The sequence below is a fragment of the Fundulus heteroclitus genome, chromosome 24, assembly GCF_011125445.2.
Source record: "Fundulus heteroclitus isolate FHET01 chromosome 24, MU-UCD_Fhet_4.1, whole genome shotgun sequence".
Lineage (NCBI taxonomy): Eukaryota > Metazoa > Chordata > Actinopteri > Cyprinodontiformes > Fundulidae > Fundulus > Fundulus heteroclitus.
This window is the reverse complement of record NC_046384.1, coordinates 11,038,207-11,054,507: the sequence shown is the minus strand read 5'-3', so window position 1 is coordinate 11,054,507 and position 16,301 is coordinate 11,038,207. Positions and strand designations below refer to the sequence as shown.

Below are 16,301 nucleotides of genomic sequence, written 5' to 3'. Positions count from 1 at the left end.
TTATTAGTAGTAGTATTATCAAACTTATATAGCTATTTTTGGACACTCAAAAACACTGTACAAAACTATTTTTAAAAACACAGAAATATATACGAAAAATCATACTACGGAAAAGTACGTTTAAATATGTGGGTTTTGATATGTATAGTTTGAACATACTTTATTATATTCATATATTATATTTCATTATTATTTTATTTAAGAGTGAATTAAAGAAACACAATTATGTAAACAACACCAATACTTAATATTAATTATTTAGGTTAAAATTTTAATATTTTCAATATACTATTGAGAAAAAGGTGGGAGGACAAGTATTTACTGATGCCAACATTGTCCTGAGAGAAAATTATTGGTTTGTTTGAATAAATTCAGGAAATAAAAAGACTGTTATACTGGATTTTTCTGGTCATAATTGTATAATTTATACCTGCTAGAATCACTATGACTAACGAACAACAATATTCCCTCATGTGCCTGAATGTGCTACATTGTGTTTAAATTCATAAGTCCGTCACATGACAGTCAGTAGTTACTGGAACAACTCTTATTATCCATCCTGAGCAATACAGTAATCTGTGAAATGAACACAGCAGCATGAGTCAGTAGAATCACATGATTTAGGAGAAAAAAAAGGAAGTTTCAGTTTCACAGTCAAAGTGAATCTCGTGAAAACAATCAGGAAAGAACCAGATTTCACTCTAATCTGCACCAATGAAACATCAAATATCATCATGCTGATAGTGTGCAATATCAGAACAGAGAGGAGCAGTGGAGAGGAGTGCAGTCTGCTGTATAAGGATGATGGCGAATTTATTAATGAGTGTGACTCCAGGTTCACTCTTAAAACAAGGAACCAAACTGTGTTTCTACACCTGACCAGTTTGACACCAGCTGATAGTGGGAACTACTCCTGTCAGTGTTCAAAAGCTGAAGGAACATTTATTCTCCATCTCAACATCACAGTTAATGGTGAGAACATGTTAACATTGGCTGAATCGAATTTATAAAATAATCTAATAAAATATGTGTTTCTCTCTACAAGCCTCATTTTCTGATGATAATCCAGCAGATACATTTTGGAGCCATTCTGCAGTCGTGACACTTCCTTCTGCTTTAACTGCTGCTGTTCTCCTCATCATAGTTTTAATTATTGTGGGATTTATCTGCAGAAAACATCCAGAGAAGTGAGAAACTAATGCAACACCCAGATTTTCCTCTATTACTTAAAATTAAACTACACAGCTAGAAACACTGATTTGAAATGTCTCTTTTTCATCTTTACCTGTGTTCTAGATAATTGTTCTAGATAATTTTTAGTTGTTTCATTAAACCGTACCTCCAGATGATTATACTTTCACACTAATCTGCAGTGCCTTCCTATTCAAAGCTGCTGTTTAAGATCTGAAACATCTGGATCAGCTGTACATGGATCTGCTGCCACTTCAGTGAGTAATTATAAGTTTCCATTTTTAGATGGTCACAAATCACAATTTTGCAAAATGCCACAAAGATGAATAGAAAACACAAGAATAGCAATAATTATTTTTCAATGAAAATTTTGCCAAAAGATAACTTTAACTGTTTTGCAGAGCGTTTTAGAGATGGACATGTAGCATCCAGCCAGTAATATGTCCATTTGTTTTTCCATCATGCATCCATCCAGTGCTGCATCCAACATTCACTGTTATTGGAGAAAGTTTCTGGGTTGTTCTGGTCCAATACACAGATTGTGTTAGCTCAAAGAACAGTATTGTGAAATAAATGCATGTGTATTCTGCAAAAACACTAGAAAATTACCACAAGATGGCGCTGTTTTACTCAGTCAAGAAGGCACCAATGTGCTCTAACTGAATCATGTCACAAAAACAGTCATGTGCATAGAAACCTTGAAATGTTTGCTTAGTAGGAAGAAACGGTTGCAAATGTGTTAAGGAATAAAATAAATTTGATCACAGGGACTGAATTATATAATGTCAATTGTTGCATTTTATTAAACAAATAACAGTTCTTGAAATGCTTCTCCCAGCATAAAGGTAAAATGAAGTCCCTCTTGAATTAGTTTCTTGTTTTTTTCTCTTTTTTTTGCATTAAGACTGTTTTTATTTTATTTGTTTTTATTGTTTAGGATGAAGATAACTTAGATGAATTGTACAAAAGCCTTCAGCAGCCGACAAGCGATCTCTACCAAACTCTCTCCTCTGGTCACTATAAGCATGAAACTGAAACAAACTCAGCCAGCAACAAAGGAAATGTTAACCTGGACAATATGGAAGTTAACAGCAATCATGAAATTTATGAAAACCTTTGAATCAAAAATATTTCAAGCTGAATGCAGTTGGATAGACATTAGGCTGAATTTGCTTTTAATGTTTTACTGAGCAAGATTAACCAGAAGTTATGTTATTCAGTATTTAATAGTAACATGTCATAATTTTATGGAAACATTGGTAAATGTATCCTGTTGGCCTTGACAGAATCTGTAACGTTCTTAAAATACATCATGTTATCCATTGTATTATAAACAGAAGATTCAATTGTTTCATTGGTGTCTTCTTTGTAAAGCTGTTCCTTTCCTGTAAAGGTCCGCCTCATTATCAGACCACTGTTCTGCAACTTCAGAGCCTCTTCTAGTATCGTATGTTTTATCTGTAACTGCATCTGTTTAAGTTTTAAGTTATTTTTAGGACGCCTTGCACACCAGAAACTACTGGGCTCTATAAGCACTTCACCTGATAGATTACAGAAACAGGCCCCTCAGTTCAAGCTAATGGATGATTATCTTTAAAAATGATCTTTTTGATCACAAGTTGTGTCTCTGCAACTCATAGGGCTCTCTATCAGTAATCTGGACATTAGAAATTAAGTTCCTCAAGTCTTATATAACAATTTACATTAATAATGAGCCAATATTGAACGTGAATGTTAAATGGTTATGCTGATGACACTTTTATTTATTAACATGCTGACAAAATAGCATTGTATTTTATTAAATCCAAACCATTCTGTTAATTAAAGATTCTACAGAGCAATTAAATTGTACTCATTAAACATGGAAAAATTAGTAGCTGCTTTCACTGCCTTCCCTCACATCTAGGACAATATTTGTATATTAACTCTTGGTCTATAAGGAACTAAGTGGTCTTAAGCCTTCATACATTTCAGAGTTGTTGGACAAGCATGAACCATCTAGACCCCCTGAAGGCAGTCAGACATCTCTTTCCTTCACGTTTCAGAGCTAAACAAGGTGTAACAGCTTTTGATTTCTATGTTCCTCCAAAGACCTGATGACCTGAGATGGGTAGAAACCTTTCCTACTTTTGATACACGACTGCAAACATTACTTATTACAATAGCTCAAAGATTGCGGTATAGCTTTAATTTGCTTTGTTTTTATTATTCTAAAGGAACCATGACTACAAATTAAGATTTCTTGTGGTTTTGGGGGTATAATATCATCTGTTGTGAACTGATGAGGCCAAATGAATGTCAACAGCGGGTACCAGAGGACCCGTTCAGGGGCTGTCAGCTTTGTTTCTAATTTAAAAAATGGTCAGATCAGAAAATCGTTTATCTTCCTACATAGGTAGGTTATCTTTCTACGTAATTCATATTCTCCAATCAGAGACACCACCAAGCAAACAGCGCCCCCCACCCCACCCCCAACTAATACACCGGCTAATTTAATGCTGTTGAATGGTGCTACCATGTCTGACTGCTCCACTTGAGCTGAGGGTGGCTACTAAACAGGGAGCTGTTATGTCTGAGGGTGCTCAAAAAGGGATGGAAATTTCCACTTATTCCAGAAGGATGAGAGAATCAAAGTGGCTGAAGTTCATTTATGGATAAATACTCGGAATCATAACCTCAGGTTGGACCGCGGTGAAGTTAGTTTTAGGTTGGACAGTGGATACTGATTCCACAGAATCGCGTAAATATCCAATATCCAACTTAAAAATAACTTCACCACAGTCCAGCACGAGACTGTTGTGTTCATATGTTCAGCACATTTTACTGAAGTTGTTTCCTGAAAGTTTTGAACAAACTGATTTTGAAAAAAAAAATCCTTACCAACACTGGAGGTGGCGACCACAACGCTGTCATTACCCGTAAGTTTATTTAATTTCTAATTACTATCTTGTCTGATAAACATACGAGCCCTATCTAAGCAACAGGCACCGCCGTGGACTTCGATCCCACCATGTGGATGATGAATCCCGCTACCTGGTTAAAGCCTTTGGTCAGCTTGGCCTCGCCTGTCCGACATCCTGCAACACAAATACTAAGCCATAAAGCCATAAAAACATATTAATGGATTTGTGACGAAGTGTTATGGAGGAAATACACCGGGTATATTACATAAGCATAACAAAAGCATAGCAGCTAGCGGCCCTGTTTTCAAAAGCATAAATTTACACCAGACGTTGCAAAATACGCTCCACAGCTGCATGTTTCTGGTATGAAAAGCACTATCATCACATGGAAAGAGTACCAAGTAAAATGCGCGCCTTGGCCTTCCTTGGTCTAGTTGACAAACTGTTGAGAGAGGATAGGCAGAGAGCTCAGCAAGGGGCATCCCATCAATCAGCAGCGTCAGCAAAGGTGACTTCTACCACCCTGTGGCCGCACTGAGTAGGAAGTGAACTTTGACAAAAGATGTCATTCCATTTATCCATGGGCAAACAGGAGCGTGTATGCATCTGAAATTAGAACTTAAATCTAATTTAGGTGTCACGTAGCATAAATACGTGCAAATTATGCTTCTAGTGTAAATTTGACTGATTCAAATGAAAAGCTAACCCAAGCGTAGGACGTGCGTATGCTGCTTTGCTGTGCGTACTCGCCGCAAGTCGTCTGGAGTATTTCTTCCTTTAAGTCAGTGTGGATGGATGAGATGAGAGCATGTGGGCCACGTTGGCCTGTTTCCCAAATATGGTTGTAACCAATCAGAGTGCAGTCAACTCTGTAGAACCACATATCATTACCGTACCCAACTCTTTTACTGAAGAGCAAAATATGGCCTGCCAAAGCAACCCCTGACAAAGAGACGACGATATTTTTGTTACAAAATTCAGATATGCAGCAGTATGAACTACATGAAATAGTTTGTACAGTGTTGTCAAGGCACCTTTAATATTATATTTTTTTTCATGTCTCAGGATACTATGTTTTTATGTGATCATTTATTAATGTTTTTGGTGTACTCGGTTTTTTTCTGATTTTTTTTTTTCCTTTTAAGTGCATTAAATTACTGTATTAATAAAGCTAAATAAAGCGAAATAAGCTCAGCTTGCTTTTACAAATGATGCAGACTGTTTAATGAGCACATTGATTCATAGACTGTGATCTCCGGTAAAAACGCAGTCAAGATATGAAGAATTTGTGTCATGGCAGCAGTTATTTAAAATACTACACAGTTTTATAGAGATTTGACAGGTAGTGATAAGGAGAAAGTTAATACTGTTATCAGGACACATGAGGGTGTGTAGCTCTACATGTATGAGCCACAACATAGCAGCGGTGTGCCAATCAACGTGTTCAAAAATTCCTAAACTCTGCTGTTGATGATTACCAAATCAATCACAACCGCTCGTGAATTATTACTGACCTTGGTCGTTATACCTGAATTACAAGACTTAAAAAGTAATCATAAACCTTTTAGTGGATAGCATAGCTTTAGCCAGGGCAGCTTTAGAGCACAAAACAGCGTTTTCCTGAGAATTTTGCTCCTCATGAAGTTGTACTTTCACCAATTTTAAGCTCTTTCCCAAGGCAGCTTCTTCCTGTCTTTCTTGATGTTTGACCCTGGGACAACAGGGTGAATTATATAGTTTTCTGGTAGTGCGTATATCTGTGTGGCATGGACCCGTTGCACCTCTGACTAAGATGAGAGTTAGTACTGAAAGTAGAGGAAGGTTGGTTTGGCATCAGGAACTGTAACAGACATTGATTGTTTCATTTTTACTCACATCATCATTTAGGATGTTTTCAGAAATCTCTGCAGCAGATCTCTTATCATATTTAGCCATGTCTTCATGATGAGATATTTTTATCTTTTTAATCTACATTGTTTAGATACAAGGCAACGTCTTCCTTTTCTATGCATTTTTTAAAATGTTTTGCTAGATTTGGCAATTTGTGACATCATTTTTTATACTTTCGTGAAAAACAACAAAATACAAATGTCTTAAATTATTCTCTTTGCAGAGACTTCGGTCTTCTGCAGCATCTGGTAGACTTTAGTTGCATGTTGCTTTGTCAGGTTGTGAGAAAGAGAAATATTAATCAGTGGTGAAGGACATCAACAAACAACATGCTGCTTTCTTCTCTTTACAGCTTGCATTCAAGCTTCTAAATATATTGAGACCACAAAGCAAACTTGACATTTACGTGTTCAGGCTGACCCGCTAATGTACCAGAAACAAAGCAGGAAGTCTAACCTCTCGACATTCTGGAGTACCTTAATCGCTGTCTGATCTAACAAGCAACAGCTTAAAAAAGTAATGTTGAAGGTTAGTAGAATGAGAAGATGATTGTTTTATTTTAAATTTTTCAACAGGATGATTAAATTGTAATTAATAAATAAACTGCGATACTTCCAGTTTGTTCATTCTGTTGTTTCAAAGACAATCGTCATGTAGGCAAGTTTCCTTTTTAGAAAAGCGTCACATCCTCTTGTGCCACTTTGAGAGATAAAAATCTGTGGTCTGTGTAGCCCAGCAATGTTCAGAGGATAGTTTAGATGATCTCTCTGCAGTTCATCAAACTGAACCCTTCCAGAGCAGCAGATGATCAGATGGATGCTCTGAGAATCAGCCTTTTACTGCTTCTGCCGTGTTTTTCCTGCTATTTGGACGGCGAAGGTAACGTAGAGAGACTCATTTGCTTTAAAATGTGTGTATTGTTGTTTGCTCCAAATTTCAGTTTCTGTAGGTTAAGTGTACTTTAAATTCACAGCATTACAGGAATCAGATAATTTCTTACTGATTACATTTTACTGCTTGCAGTGACTCTTGTGAAAACAATCGGGAAAGAACCAGATTTCACTCCAATCTGCACAAACGAAACATCAAATATCATCGTGCTGATAGTGTGCAACATCAGAACAGAGAGAAGCAGTGGAGAGGAGTGCAGACTGCTGTATAAGGATGAAGGCGAGTTTATTCATGAGTGTGACTCCAGGTTCACTCTTATAACAAGGAACCAAACTGTGTTTCTGCACCTGACCAGTTTAACACCAGCTGATAGTGGAAACTACTCCTGTGAGTGTTCAAAAGCTGAAGGAACATTTATTATCCATCTCAACATTACAGTTAATGGTGAGAACGTTTTATTATCGGCTGAATCAAGCTTACATTAACTATGTAATGCCAAGCAGTATTTCTTCACCCTGAAAGGCTCATTTTCTGATCATAATCCAGCAGATGAAGTTTGGAGCCATTCTGCAGGAGTGACTCTTCTTTCTGCTTTGACGGCTGCAGTTCTCCTACTCATCTTACTTTTGGTTTTTCTGGGATGTATTCACAGAAAATATTACCGCCGGTGAGAAACTAATACACTATCCATATTTTTTTTACATGTACTGATTTTAAAAGGCAATTTTGATTATGAACTTTTTTAACATTCAGTTTGATGTAAATAAACTAAATAAAGACACCGTTAAACTGCCACAGATTGACTCTAAGTGTGGTATATGGAAGATAACAGGCTGTACTTGCATTGCCTGTCTTTCAAAACACATGGTGATAAAGATTTGCATCTCTGTATTTTATTTCCCAACAGAGAGCAGCCCCAATCAAACCGCCATCATCCAAATGAGGTATTGGAAATAAAAAACTAAATGCTAAATGCATACCATCTATTCATAAATGCATATTGTAAACTTCTTTTTTCTGCATGTGTTTTTCTGCAGGACTTGGTTGACATTCAGCCGTACAGCACCTACATTAAGAAGGAGAACGGACTTTATTTATTAACCGTCTTGCCCAACTATTAAAATATTTCTGACAGTATAAATATTTTCATTTAGTTCTTTGAGTAGTTGGCATGACTAGAAAAGCGCTATATAAGTTCAGGTTATTTACCATTTACCATTTGAATGGACACCTTTATAGATGGAACAAAATGTTTAATACACATTTTTTAATCCTCACTGATGGACAACTTTTCCTGGTTCAGGTCAATTTGGACTGAAACACAATTGTTTCTATTTGCTAAAGGTTTTTATGTGTTTTCTTCAAATTCAAAATAAAACACTAAGGTTACTGTGCCTTTAAATAACATGGCTTTGTACAATTTTAAAAGGTCATTTTACCATCTTAGTTAAATGGAGGCACACACGTAGACGCATTTTATGCCAACACCTCAAACACGATGCTTCCTTGTGTGACATAACGGAAAGAAAATCAAAAGAAGTGTGGCGGTAGCAGCATCATGCTGCGTAGGTGCTTTGCTGCAGGATTTTGCTAGGATTTTGTAAAACAGATGCTATTGTGAGGAAAATACTAAAGCAACGTCTAAAAGTCGCTGCTCTGTAGTGCCTGTTGCAAAGCTCTGGTCTCAGTCAAAAGGAAAATGTGTGGGTAGAGCTGGAACAGTGTCAGGAAGGCATGCCACAAACCAGACGCTGTTACACCAGTTCCATGAGAAGAAACGGACCACAGATCCAGCAAACAGAGGTTTGTGTATGCAAACTAAAAAGGTTTGATCCAGTTTTCCAGCAGACCCTTGATGTTTTTAGGTCAAAGCTGAGAATATTTGGACAGTTACTGATTTTATTCACCTTGTAATAGGTGGCAGCTTGTCACTAGGGGGCGCTCTTTTGAGCCCTCATCAACATTGTAAGGAAAACTAATTATTAATTAATTAAAAACTAATTATCTGATCAATTCTCTTGTAAAATGTGTCTGATATTTAACTTTAAGCATTCCTGTTCCATTTTGGGTTTATTTAAAGCAATTTTTTGTGTGTAATTCTAAATAAGTATTTTTAAATGGCTTCCATGTGAATTCATGCTAGCCTCTAATTGATTACTTATATATTGCCCTACGATCACAGCTCTCTGTGCCTGTGGCCAATCAGTGCTTTCCATGTAATTCTTCATCCATCAGATTAATTTGTTGTACAAGTCAATCAAAGGTGCAGGCAGGAATGTCCGTAAAACATACGGATTATGAGTAAGACAACAACAAGACAGGAGAGAATGAAACAAGATTGAAACAAGGCTGTCTCTGGAGTAGAATAGAATAGAGCCCGGTGGAGCCGAGCAGATGGAATAGGGAAGGGCCAGAGTAAAGGAGGCTAAAGAAGTGTAAGAGTAAAAAGTTCTCCATCCTGCTTTATCCAGAGTCCAGGTGAGTGGCAGGCGGACACGATTACAGCTTCTCAGTCTGTCTTTTTCTGTTCTTTTTCTGTCTCTTCTGGCCATATTATGATAGGCCATATCATCATTCTCAGAGACTTGTATTACATTCATGCCGAAGACTCATAAAATAACACACTTTCTTGGGATCAGGGACTCGTTTAACTTTGTTTAATATGTTTCTGGCCCTACTCATACTGGATGGCAAACATTGGACTTGGTGATCACTTATGGTGTTACTCTTGATCATTTGTATAATAATGATGTTGTTTTTAGTGACCATAAATTACATTTTTTGTCATGTGCAATTCAGAGCCTTCTATTAAAGTTTGTATTAAGCACAGGTGCATTATTGATAACTATCGTGTTTTTCTCTTGTTAATTTCACATCTTTTCCTGATGAAGATTGAAGTAATCTTATATATCATGGCAAGACTAATTATAGGGTAGTTTTTGACGCCATTAATAGTACTGCGTCTAACTCTCCCAGATGTGGGGAAAACAGTAAAGGTGGACTCATCAGAGAACAATACATGTTTCAAATTGTCCACAGTCCAAGATTTGCGCTCCTTGCACCATTGAAACCGACGTTTGGCATTGGCACGAGTGACCAAAAGTTTGGCTGTAGCAGCCCGGCCGTGGATATTGACCCTGTGGAGCTCCCGACGGACAGTTTTGGTGGAAACAGGAGAGTTGAGGTGCACATTTAATTCTGCCGTGATTTGGGGAGCCGTGGTTTTATGTTTGTTGGGACAATCCGGGTTAGCACCGGAACATCCCTTTCAGACAGCTTCCTCTTGCGTCCACAGTTAATCCTGTTGGATGTGGTTCGTCCTTCTTGGTGGTATGCTGACATTACCCTGGATACCGTGGCTCTTGATACATCACAAACACTTGCTGTCTTGGTCACAGATGCGCCAGCAAGACGTGCACCAACAATTTGTCCTCTTCTGAACTCTGGTATGTCACCGGTAATGTTGTGCATTGCAATATTTTGAGCAAAACTGTGCTCTTACCCTGCTAATTGGACCTTCACACTCTGCTCTTATTGGTTCAATGTGCAATTATTGAAGATTGGCCACCAGGCTGGTCCAATTTAGCCATGAAACCTCCCACACTAAAATGAGGTGTTTCAGTTTCATTGTCCAACCCCTGTACCTTACAATTATGGCCCATGTGATCACCGGCAAGTGGAAAATAGTTAGCTTTGTGCTTCAAACTTCTTCTCTGTTTGAAACCAACAGTGGGTTTAAAAAATAGAATATAGTAGGTGGAACCATAGAGTTACACACTCATGTACAGTAGGTGGCGGTATGCACCTATAAGTTGTTTGCAATCCGCCAATAAAAGGAAAAGAAGAAGAAGAAGAAGAACCAACAGTGGGACAAACATTATGCAACTGCTGATAGTGTGCAACATCAGAACGGAGAGGAGTGCAGACTGCTGTATAGGGAAGATGGCATATGTACTGTGTGGTTCAGCTTACCAGAAGAGAACAAAAGTGATGGAGGAGCAGAGTCCAATGCTTCAACAGCATGACTACGACCTCCACTCCCCAAGAAGACAGCCTTAGAGGAACTCTTAGAAGGGACTTTTCTTTTACCTAAACATGCCGCTCCAGACCACATTCAAAGGGTAAAAGCAGAAATCACCAGGTATAGAACTAAAGGATCTACACCTCTCATAAGCTGTCCGCTGGACTTACGGAATAAGCATGAAAAAAATATGTTACATCCTTCAATCAAACTCAAACCACGCCTATATTTCACACCTGTCAAAAAGTGACAGCCGGAAGTCCCGCCTTCCACTTCCGGTGGAAGTCCCGCCTTCCTTAACCGGATGTTACGTCACATCCTTAACCGGAAACCCCACCTTCTACTGTAACCGGATGTTACGTCACATCCTTAACCGGAAACCCCACCTTCTACTGTAACCGGATGTTACGCTTTCTACCTCCAGGGGTCGCTGTCCTGGCCCTCGGAAACCCCCTCCCTTCGACCGCGCTTAAAATATTATTTTTATTTATTATATCAATTATCATTATATGTTTTTTAAATCATTTTAATTATGTAATTAATTTATGTAATATCTCGATGGTTAGGAAATGTGTTTTTCTGGGGTTTTCTTATAACTAAACGGTATGATGGAATGCTTTTTGACAACTCTTGTTTTATCCGTGTGTGTGTGTGTGTGTGTGTTTTACTCAGAATATAAAACTTTCACATTGCAGTATTTCATACTGCAGTATTTAGGCACATTTGTCCCTCCATACAGCAAGTCTCCGTTATGGCACATCCAACTCTCCATACATCCCAGTCTCCGCGCCGCTCTGCTAATAACAGCAGCAAGATAGTTTTTTTTTTTTTCTTTACTTTCTCGCTCTAAGCAGTCGGTAAGCTCTTAACTTAAACAAAAACAAGCATTTTACAGAGCGGACCAGCTTTAAGGCACATCTAAAAAGCAGAGAAACCCGATCTTAACTTAAAAGCATTTTACAGAGCGGACCAGATTCTACGCGGCACATCTAAAAAGCAGAGAAACCCGATCTTAACTTAAAAGCATTTTACAGAGCGGACCAGATTCTACGCGGCACATCTAAAAAGCAGAGAAACCCGATCTTAACTTAAAAGCATTTTACAGAGCGGAGCAGATTCTACGCGGCACAGCTAAAAAGCAGAGAAATCCGACAGCTCTCCGCAGGACGCTGAATTGAATGTGAGCGGTTCAGCTGGTCTGTTAGGGGAGGAGTTTTGCTCCGCTAGCCCGCACCGCTAGTTCCAGACACCGCTGCATCTTTTGCAATCCACATCAGATCAGAGTTTTATTCGATCAGACTTTCGAGACGGCGTGGTCAGTTTAAACCCAGCATGATCCTTCCTGTCTGTAGAATTCAAAGGATGGTTTTCCGCCCCACACAGAGCAAGTGTTGTAACAAGCACCGTTATGTAACAAGCACCGTTTCGGGTGGCGAGACGGGCGGGGACCGTGACGTGAAAGGATTGCGCCTTTTCCAATCAACATTGCCAGGAAGCGCCTTATTCAGACAAATTTTAAACCCAGCGGGACACATCCTGCCGTCTGTAGAATTCAAGGGATGTTATGCCGCCCTGCGCCGTGCAAGGTGCTATTTCAAACACCTATACGGGGGATGAGACTAGGCGGGGTCGTGACGAAGCAATCTGTAAACAATGCTGAGGAGATGGTCGATTATGCTAGTGTACAGCTGTCGCGACATCCTGGCCTAGTAAACATGTCGCTGGCGGGGTTTAACGATCGGACGATGTGGCTATTGTTTCGGCTACCTGGGGGTACCTGCGTGAATCCCGCCCTCACTTCAAACGTTTGCTATAAGGCGTCCGGTGGACACCCCTTTCAGAGACACAGGCGGCTTAAACGTGCATCATGTCCGGAGGTCGTTCTTCATCTGTTGCAGCAGCCCAGGTCCATAATGCGGGATTGACGTCGACCCAGGAGTTCAACGAGATTTTCGCTGGTAAGTTACTGCTTTAATTTTATCTTTAGCCGCTTTTTAAGGTGTTTTTAACAGAGTTTTATTCTCTGCTGGATGGGCTTTGTGTGTTATAACTACAGGTCTCTGCTGTTTTTAGAGTTTTAGCACAAATTCAGGGGTGAAAGGCTGTGTTTAGCACAAGGGGCTAGCACTTTTATTGTTCAAGTTACCTGTTTTTATTGCTATGTGTTTCATTGTTTGCTGGATGGGCTTTGTGTGTTATAACTACAGGTCTCTGCTGTTTTTAGAGTTTTAGCACAAATTCAGGGGTGAAAGGCTGTGTTTAGCACAAGGGGCTAGCACTTTTATTGTTCAAGTTACCTGTTTTTATTGCTATGTGTTTCATTGTTTGCTGGATGGGCTTTGTGTGTTATAAGCGGGCAACTACAGGCCTCTGCTGTTTTTAGAGTTTTAGCACAAATTCAGGGGTGAAAGGCTGTGTTTAGCACAAGGGGCTAGCACTTTTATTGTTCAAGTTACCTGTTTTTATTGCTATGTGTTTCATTGTTTGCTAGCTGGGCTTTGTGTGTTTTAAGCGGGCAACTACAGGCCTCTGCTGTTTTTAGAGTTTTAGTCTGAATTCTGAGGTAAGGCTTTGAATAGCAGTTTCAGTCATTGTGGCCTGCTTGCAGAAGTATATATCTTCCATTGCTGTTATTACAATATATTTTATTTATTTGTTTCAGCGCCAACAACTGCTGAACTACAAGACCTAGATTTTACACTAACGGATATTGGTAAGATGTGATTCAGCCTTTTATTAAAGTATATTTTTATTAAAATCACAGTCTTTAAAATACTAATACTATGTTTCAACCATTGTTATTTTTCTGTATTCCAGATCTTACCGACAAAGGGTTAATTGACGAGCGTTACGGTTGTCCGAACCAGCCAAATCAGAATGACTTCCACAAAGAGCTAGCGGTGATACAGCCTGGATCGAGCAGAACGCAAACGTCCCGCGCTGAAAGATTGTGTCCGAAGCCATTCAACCCAAGTGTGTTCCACGGAGAGCTAGCGGTGACACAGCCTGGATCGAGCAGAACGCAAACGCCCAGTGAAGCAAGATTGTGTCCGAAGCCAGTCAAACTAAGTGTGTTCCACGGAGAGCTAGCGGTGACACAGCCTGGATCGAGCACAACGCAAACGCCCCGTAAAGGAAGATTGAGTTTAGCTAAAAGGAGGCTCCCAGCAGAAATAGCTGCTCAGAACACATCAACACCAAAGCGGCAGAGGACTGAAGAACATAACGGGTCAGTTGTTGTAATAAGTTCTCCAGAGACATCAGAGCACCACGATCGCTTCCCCGAGGAAGCTCCCCGGCTCACCACGTCACACGGCCTCCCTCGAAACGTTAATCAGGGGACAACGCTTCCTGCAGCACGTAAGTTAACTATTATAAGTCTCAAACTAACTCTGATGGTACATTTTCTGAATTAGTCCGGCTCATTTAGTGTATTTATTCATTTACCCACAGTAACACCCCACCGTGACATTGTTGCTCAAGCACTCTTTACGGCTGGAATACAGCCTCATCCCGATACATTTGGCCAGACGGACGGTAAGCATGCAAGTGTTCTATGCTATATGTTATTATTATTTATTTATCATTTCTTCTTCTTCATGTATTACCTTGTTTAAAAAAGGTTGTCTCTCCCTGCTTACTATTTCTACAGTAACAATTCAGTCTGTACACGAGAATATTGACGCCGAGCTAATAGCAGCAGCAGCAGAAGCGGAAACGGCAGCATCAGAAGCATCAGCACATGATCGGTCTCGTCCTGCCTCATCTGCTCAGCACCCTGGTGAGTTTGTGGTGCTGTTGGTAACACATTGGCAGTGAAACGGTAGGGTTGCAGTTCTAAACTGCAGCCCTTGTAACCCTTAGCCTATTTTTATTTATTCTTTTCTGTCATCTTTTTCTTTTCGTGTATTACCCCCGTTTTAAAACTCTGTCACCGTCTGCTTATTTTAATTTGTAGTAGCACAGGTCATCCGCCGTGACGCAGGAAAACACAAGAAGAGGCGGAGTCTCAGAAGCCTGTGTTCGTCAGTCCTGAGAGTTCAGCAAAACTTCAAGCAGTTAATCATCAAAGCGGATGCGGCTGGTCCAATTATTGATGGTACATCTTAAGTTCAATGCTTTCAAAGAATTTGTTTGTAATATAATACTTTTTTTTATTCAATACTCATTATGTACGATAAAATTAATTATATATTTTTTCATTCTTTTATTACAGCCGCTGCATGGGCAGTAACGCATATGCCAGTTGCTACGGGACGTCAAGCTGCCCTCTACCGCCGGAAAACTGCTGCGCTTCTGAATTACTGCGAGACTCTGATGGTTGAACTGGTTGACCCGACGATGCCAGTACCGTTAACCAGCTAAGTTGTAACCTGTTTAAAAAAAAAAAAAAAAAAATGGAAAGTCAACAAATCAGAGAGGCTCTGGATGGAATTGTTGAGGCTGTAAATCAACTTCGGAATCTCCCTGTTCAGCATGCAACCGAATCTGTAAATCTTACCCCAGGATCTCCTGTCAGACTTCAGGGGCAGACTGATCCGGATTGGGATTATGAGCGGTTTCTATGGTTAGAACAAACCGTTGGCGAGCTAAATGATTCTTTCTCTCAATCAATCACGTGTTTGAACGACTCGCTAGAATTTCAACAACGAGTTACAAATGTTTTAAGTGACATCACGCAAATTGTTAATGACCTCCGGAATATACCAGTTCAGCAGGGTCTGGGGTTTGCGGATTTAAATCCAGGTAATTCACCAGATAGACAGCAGGGTCATACGCACTCGGGTTCGAATTATGAGCGTTTATTATCACTAGAAGAAGCTATCCATCAATTAAATGTTTCTGTCTCTCAAACATTTACCTCCAATCCTACAAGCCACCAGTTCCCGCAGCAAGGTGGTCATTTAAATCAAAGTGAAAGAGGTGAAAATGATCGGTCTGGTTCTTCGCATACTGTTTTGCAGAATCCCTCATCCAGTTCCCCTCAACAGCCATGCTCGAGCCCATCTGTCGTTCCCACGTCTAACCCAGAGGATCAGCCAAGCACGAGTCAGTCTCAGCCAGCTGTTAACCCCGGCACAGAGCTTCATTCACCGCTAATTCAAGGGAATTACACCTGATGGGACCGCTTCACGCTGATATATTCTTTTGCGAAAGACTCCTATTAAACTCTGTCGACATGAGAGTTAAATTGACCAGAGCTAGCGATGCATTCTCTTTGATGGGACCTCGTGATTCAACCTTCCGACTGAAAATTCTAGGGGCTTCTCTATTTGTGAAAAAAGTTTCAGTGTGTACACAGTGTGTATATATATTTATTTGGAAAGTCATTAAACAGTTTCATATTTATTACCTAAATAGAGCAGTTACAGCCAATGGGTGCTTAGTTCCCTACATTTACTTTA

At 39.6% G+C, this 16,301-nt stretch overlaps 2 protein-coding genes across 2 annotated transcripts; both read left to right on the top strand.

The window, feature by feature from the left end:
• Positions 1-5,282: 5,282 nt before the first annotated feature.
• Positions 5,283-8,925, top strand: LOC118557822. The gene is made up of 5 exons (XM_036128230.1): positions 5,283-6,863; positions 7,008-7,319; positions 7,422-7,542; positions 7,783-7,819; positions 7,913-8,925. The coding sequence occupies exons 1-5, from the start codon at positions 6,743-6,745 to the stop codon at positions 7,994-7,996; spliced, it is 675 nt and encodes a 224-aa protein (XP_035984123.1). The 5' UTR covers positions 5,283-6,742; the 3' UTR covers positions 7,997-8,925.
• A 3,305-nt stretch (positions 8,926-12,230) lies between these two features.
• Positions 12,231-15,275, top strand: LOC118557821. Its single transcript, XM_036128228.1, has 7 exons — positions 12,231-12,854; positions 13,559-13,609; positions 13,714-14,256; positions 14,350-14,433; positions 14,549-14,677; positions 14,855-14,995; positions 15,113-15,275. The coding sequence occupies exons 1-7, from the start codon at positions 12,764-12,766 to the stop codon at positions 15,259-15,261; spliced, it is 1,188 nt and encodes a 395-aa protein (XP_035984121.1). The 5' UTR covers positions 12,231-12,763; the 3' UTR covers positions 15,262-15,275.
• Positions 15,276-16,301: the final 1,026 nt, after the last annotated feature.